The sequence below is a fragment of the Microtus ochrogaster genome, chromosome 4 (genome assembly GCF_000317375.1).
Source record: "Microtus ochrogaster isolate Prairie Vole_2 chromosome 4, MicOch1.0, whole genome shotgun sequence".
Classification (NCBI taxonomy): domain Eukaryota; kingdom Metazoa; phylum Chordata; class Mammalia; order Rodentia; family Cricetidae; genus Microtus; species Microtus ochrogaster.
Genome location: NC_022011.1, coordinates 52,435,096 through 52,441,495, shown reverse-complemented (window position 1 = coordinate 52,441,495; position 6,400 = coordinate 52,435,096). Strand labels below are relative to the sequence as shown.

The following is a 6,400-nucleotide window of genomic DNA, read 5'->3' as shown; positions in this document are numbered from 1 at the left end:
CCTGTCCTGGAACTAGCTCTGTAGACCAGGCTGGTCTCGAACTCACAGAGATCCGCCTGCCTCTAACTCCCGAGTGCTGGGATTAAAGGCGTGCGCCACCACCGCCCGGCAATCCCACAGATTGTATTGCTTGGTGGGATAACATTGCTTGTGTAAATGCACCCTGTGACAGTCACTCAATGATGCAGTTACCTAAGAACATACTTATTGGGACATGTTCTTCCCTCCCTTAACCAATACTCAGCTATTTGTCCCCTGAACTAAGATCACAAGGCTGTTTTCTAGGCGACCCCACTTACTCTGTTCTGAGGCAGACCTATACCTGTGGGGTTCCTTCCTGAGTGGCCTTCAGCTCTCCTTGGGTTTTTTGGCAGGGACTACTGAGTCTGAGACTTGATGGTTGTTTGTTTTTAAAGCTAGGCTTTGGTCCTTGGCAGTTAGGTAGAAGCTGCAAAGGATGAGTGGGTGGGTGCTGGCCCTATTCAGTTCCTGACTGCTGCTCGAGAAGACGGGGTAGGTGAGGACTGGAGGACCGAGGGACAGCTGCAGGCCAGATTTCTTCTGTCTTTAGCATTTGGGAGTGGTGTAGGAGGTCCTTCTGTCTATGTGGTGCTTTTATTGGTTAATGAATAAAGAACTGCTTTGAGCCGATGGCAGGGAAGAACAGAACTAGACAGGGAAAGCTAGGCTGTATGGTGGGAGAAAGAAGGGTGGAGTCAGAGAGAAGCCATGGAGCCACCAGAGACAGACACTGGGAACTTTACCTGGTAAGCCACAGCCACGTGGCGGCGATATACAGATTAATAGAAATGGGTTAATTTAATGCAAGAGCTAGCCAATAAGAAGCTAGAGCTAATGGGCCAAGCAGTGATTTAATCAATACAGTTTCTTTGTGATTATTTCTGGTCTAAGCTAGCTGGGTGGCCAGGAACCAATAAGTAGCCCTTTTCCAATAGATTGGCTTCCAACGTGGTGGACTAAATCATGTAACCCTCCCCACCATGAACCAGCTTCCCCTGTTGGCCACTCATTCACCCTTATATCCTGAGCCCTTGCTCTCCTGCCTCCTTCCCTTTCTTTGGACAACTGAAGTCCTGCAGTGGCTTCCTGTAGACAGCAGGGGGGTAGAGGCAGAACCTTCCTTCCATTTCTTCTTTGGCATGTGAACTGATTTTAGATATCTCTAAATCCCAATGGATCTTCCCTTGGGGTTTCTTTTTGTTCTCCATCCTTTTTTTTTTTTTTGTTTTTAAAACTTGGTCTCACTGGTTGTCTAGGCTTGAACCTGGGTGTGCACGATCCTCTTACTCAGCCTTTCAGGTAGCTGGGACCAAAATGAACGTGGGTGTCAGTAACTTCACACACTCTTAGGAGTGTCTGAGCATTTATTCTGAATGGGCTCTCATGGATCTTGGAATTTGCAACCCTGGTCCTATTGGTATCCAGAGGGTTCCAAGAGATGACTTTGACCTCCCCAGGCCTTCTTCTTGAGGACTGGAGAGCTGGAAGTTGTTACATTATCATGCATGGCAGTTGCCAATAGCATAGCTGCTCTGCCTACTCATCCCAGTGCCAAAGGAGACATGTTGCTGCTTTTCTGTTTTTGCAGTTGTGCTCAGAGGGTCTTGGCACCCCTGACAAGATCATTTCTCTAAAATTAATATATATATATATATACATATATATGTATATGTGTATATATAATATTTCTCTCTGTGTGTGTATATGTGTAGCTATGCAAATGTAATGGCATGAATGTGGAGGTCAGAGGACAATTTATGGAAATCTGTTCTATCCTGACACCATATGGGTCTCCTGGATTAAACTCAGGTCATCAGACTTGGCAGTAAATGCCTTCTCCACCGAGTTGTCTGGTAGGCTCCATTTCTCAAAAATCTTCAGGGCTATTGACTTCCCCCTTAGCTTCTGAGCTTACTCTTGTTCTCTGACCAAGCCCAGGCTGAGCAACTGGGTACCCTGTCTGTTCTTTCCTCAGGCTGGCTATTGTTTGGGGAGTACCCTGAGCTCCTGGGGGCTGCATTTCATGGAGGAGTCTTCACAGTTCACCATGGTAATCACTATGGGCTTCCCAGGGACTGGGCTGTGATTGGCCTGTGGCTGTGTTTGGCCCTACTGACCCTATTATCTATCTCCCATCCTGTGTAGCTGGTCGGGATTGGAATCGGAGCCCTCATAACACTGGCCTTTGTTAGTGTTGCCATCTTTTTTGTGTACAGAAGGCTGAGCAGATTGCGTAAGTATCTTCGTTTGGACTCTGGCTGAGCAGTGGGACGGGGTGGGGTTCTGCATTTGTGTCTTATGAGGTACTTGGAGCTCCTGGGAGCTTCCCTCAAAGCGTTGTTGAAATATGGTCACCTCCTAAGGATCAGGCTGAGGTTCCCAGTCTGTCCCTACCCTCTTCTGCTCTTTCCAAAGCTAGGATCCAGTAAGGACAGAAGTCCTGACTGCTAAGATGAGTCCCCAATGTCACTGCTGACACCTGCTGTTTGAGCAGCAGCCGGGGATAGGGCAATCAGGAGCATGGTTTCTTGTCAGCGCCTTCAAGGCCTGTCTTGTGCTGGTTCAATTGTGTTCACTGCCTACCCATTCAAGACTGTATTCAGATCCCTGCCTTCTCACCATGCCCCTTCCCTCCTCTCACAGGACAAGCAGAGCCCACTCCTCAGTACAGGTTCCGGAAGAGAGACAAAGTAATGTTTTATGGCCGAAAGATTATCAGGAAGGTAACTTGTATGGAAGCCCTGGGTTGCACAAGGTGGAGGTGGTGAGAGTCTCTTTCTCTCTCTCTTTAAATAATTTATTATATTTATTTAATGTGCATTTGTGCTTTGCTTGTGTGTATGTTTGTGTTAAGGTGTTGGATCCCCTGAAACTGGAGTTATAGGTAGTTATAAGCTGCCATGTGGAAGTTGAACCTAGGTCTTCTGAAAGATCAGCCAGTGATCTCAACCACTGAGCCATTTCTCCAGGCCCCCCATTTTTTTGTTTTTCAAGACAGGGTTTCTCTGTGTAGCACTGACTGTCTTGGAACTCATTATGTAGCAGGCTGGCCTCAGACTTAGAGATCTGCCTGCCTCTGCCCTGGGGTGCTGGGATTAAAGGAGTGTGCACTGCCACTGGGCAAGTGTCTCTTCTGGAATGCGGACCTGCAGCTTCCCAGGCCCTGAGGCTCCTGAGCTGCCTCCTCTCCTCTGGTCCCATGACTCCTGCCACTGGGTACAAGTTTAGGAGATGTTTTAAGTCTTAGTTATCTACTTCCCCAGAGGAAGCAATACGTTTTTACCTGGAAATCCCTCATTTGGAGTTGTGGTGCTGATGGGCTTCTATCTGTCTGGCTTGAAACACCTGAACTGCTTTGGCAAGTGCCAAAGAGAAGGGTACTTTCTGAGTTTCAGGTTTGTGTTAACAAGAAATAGGACAGGATATCCCTGGGTACAGTACGGACAGGCACAGGGGGCATGTGTTTGCTCCAAGGTCAGTGGTCACTGCCAGATTTGGAAGGCTGAGCCAAGGAAGGACTCTACCTAGCTCCTGGGGACCCGGGTGGAGCAGTGCAGTTTCCTAATGGCCTTCTTTGTCCTAAGGTAAAAAGCCCTCTTTTTCATATGGGGTTCTGAATCATAAATGTATGGTCCTCCTGCACTGAGGATCAGGAATTGGTGGCCAGGAATAAGAAGGCTAGTCCGAATCTTTGCCTTTGGTGAACTGCCACAGCTGGTCCCTTCTGCTCTCTCCCACTCACCTCAGGAGTTTTACCAGAGGCATGGAGCCACAGAGCTCTGAAGACGTGGTCACTTGAGGGAAGTGAGGACCATACTGTGGGGTATGGGACTGTGCTGTGCCCTCGTGCAAATGATAACCCTTCCTCCTTGACTGCTATAGCCTCTTCAAGAAGCCAGGCAGGTGGGGGTTGGTGAGAGCAGCTCCTAGTAGCTGAGGTCAGGAAGGCAGCAACTCATAGGCAGGTCCTGGGGACAGACCCTGAGGCTGAGAGCGTAGACCTTGCCAGCCCCCAGGTCAGCACTCAGTCTTTCTCTTGGTTCCGCAGGTGACCACGCTCCCCCATACCTTGGTTGAGAATACAGCTCCACCTCGGCAGCGGGTCAGAAAGAGAACCAAAGTGCTTTCTTTGGCCAAGAGGTACTGGGAATTCCTCAAAGGTCCTAACCACAACTGTGGCTTCTCCCACGTCAGAACACACCAAAGCAGAGCTCCTTGGGGCTTCAGAGTGCTCACAGTGTTGGGTTTGGGCTCCTCGATTCTTTCCTAAGTGTCTCTACCTTGTAGGTTTCTACGCTTTAAGAAAGAATACCCTACTTTGCAGCCAAAAGAGCCCCCACCCTCCCTGCTAGAGGCTGATCTTACAGAGTTTGATGTGAAGAACTCTCATCTGCCGTCAGAAGTTTTGTACATGCTGAAAAATGTTCGGTAAGATAGTGACTGGCCAGCAGGAGGGTTCTGGCTAGACTGTGTTGCTGGAGGTGTCTCCTTCCGTCCTGGGCTGTCTTTGACTTAGCTTCTCTGTCAGGGATGGTTGGCAAAGCCTGTTTCCTTTTCACCTCGACACTGCTGGCTTCTGTGCTTCATGGTGGTAGGAGTGGTCAGCAGGGTCAGGGTGCTGTAGGTGTGTGGAATCTTGCGGTCAGCTCACCTTTTTAGCTTGTAGAGAGAGCCCACCCTTTGGGGGGCGGGACGGCCTCGGGCAAATGTTTATAAATTGGGGTGCACAGACTCTGGTGTCCCCTTCCTGTTTCCTGTTTCTGGGCATCACGGGAACTTCGGTTGCGTGAGTGTGCTATTTATATTAAATTTGTATCATCTTATACCAATTGGCCTGTATTAATTCGATCTGCCTTCATTAGCTGTTCCTCCTGTGCTAGTTAGCGATCCAGCAAACTCAAGAGCAAGTGTGAGAAGTGTGTCTATGGATCAAGAACGGCAGGCTGGGTTTTCCCATCTCTCCTCTCTGTCACGCTCTCTCTCTTGCCTTTCTTGACAGCATCTTACTATGTAGCCTAAGCTGGCCTTCAGTTTACAATCCTATACCTCAGTCTCCCGAATGCTGAGATCACAGCTGTGTACTATTATGTCTGCTTCACTTTTTTGTTTGTTTTTGTTTTTCAAGACAGGGTTTCTCTGGCTAGCGAGATGACTCAGCGGTTAAGAGCATTACCTGCTCTTCCGAAGGTCCTGAGTTCAATTCCCAGCAACCACATGGTGGCTCACAACCATCTGTAATGAGATCTGATGTCCTCTTCTGGCCTGCAGGCATATATGCAGACAGAATATTGTATACTTAATAAATAAATAAAAAAATAAATATTTTTTTTTTTTTTTTTAAAAAAAGACAGGGTTTCTCTGTAGCTTTGGAGCCTGTTCTGGAACTCGCTCTGTAGATGAGTCTGGCCTTGGACTCACAGAGATCCACCTGCCTCTGCCTCCCGAGTGCCGGGATTAAAGGTATGCACCACCACCACCTAGCAGCTTCATTTTTTTAAAAAAAGGTACATTATTTTTAATTTTTGAAATTTATTATTATTATCTGTGCGTGTGTGTGTGTGATATAAGTGAGGACAGGCACACATGTGTCATAGCTCCTGTGTAGAATTTCAAAGGACAATTTTGTGGAGTTAGTTCTCTCTACTTTTATTTTGTATGGTGGTTCGAATAAGAATGGCCCCTTGCTTAGCAGTGGTGGCGCACGCCTTTAATCCCAGCACTCGGGAGGCAGAGGCAGGCGGATCTCTGTGAGTTTGAGGCCAGCCTGGTCTACAGAGCTAGTTCCAGGACAGGCTCCAAAGCTACAGAGAAACCCTGTCTCGAAACCCCCTCCCCCCCAAAAAAAACCTCTTATTGACTATGATGCCCGATGAGCTGAACTGGCCTTATAGAGGTCTAGGCCAGTCTTGGTCCTGCTGCTGGTGGGGACAGTGGCCTATATTTCTTACTCTGCCTTCCTTGAGAGCATGTTCTGTAGTATATTCTGTTTGTTGCAGGGTCCTGGGCCACTTTGAGAAGCCATTGTTCCTGGAGCTTTGCAAGCACATGGTCTTTGTGCAGCTGCAGGAGGGGGAGCATGTATTCCAGCCTGGGGAGCCTGACACCAGTATCTATGTGGTTCAGGATGGACGCCTGGAGGTCTGCATCCAAGATGCTGTGAGTCGGGCCAGGTGGGAAAGGGGATGCTTCGAAAACTCAAAAAGTTAATGTAGGACTTTTAAACCTTAGTTCTTTGGTAAAAATGCAGTGTTCAAACACAGCTGCTTTATTTGTTTGTTTGTTTGTTTTCTGAGACAGGGTTTCTCTATATAAAAGTATTGACTGTCCTAGAACTCAATCTGTATACCAGGCTGATCTCAAGCTCACAGAGATTTGGCTG

The 6,400-nt window shown here is 48.0% G+C and overlaps 1 protein-coding gene across 2 annotated transcripts in view; it reads left to right on the top strand.

Annotated features, from left to right (window-relative positions):
* The window catches only part of Pnpla7 (patatin like phospholipase domain containing 7), a 77,692-nt gene that overhangs the window by 1,312 nt on the left and 69,980 nt on the right, over window positions 1–6,400 (top strand). Inside the window, exons 2-7 of one of the 2 annotated variants that reach the window (XM_026778891.1) lie at window positions 1,997–2,071; window positions 2,167–2,254; window positions 2,665–2,744; window positions 4,070–4,161; window positions 4,309–4,449; window positions 6,018–6,159. In XM_026778891.1, coding sequence (XP_026634692.1) covers window positions 1,997–2,071; window positions 2,167–2,254; window positions 2,665–2,744; window positions 4,070–4,161; window positions 4,309–4,449; window positions 6,018–6,159 — 618 coding nt within the window. Of the gene's footprint in view, window positions 1–1,996; window positions 2,072–2,166; window positions 2,255–2,664; window positions 2,745–4,069; window positions 4,162–4,308; window positions 4,450–6,017; window positions 6,178–6,400 lie in introns of both variants that reach the window. The other variant, XM_005346358.2, reaches the window with a different exon arrangement.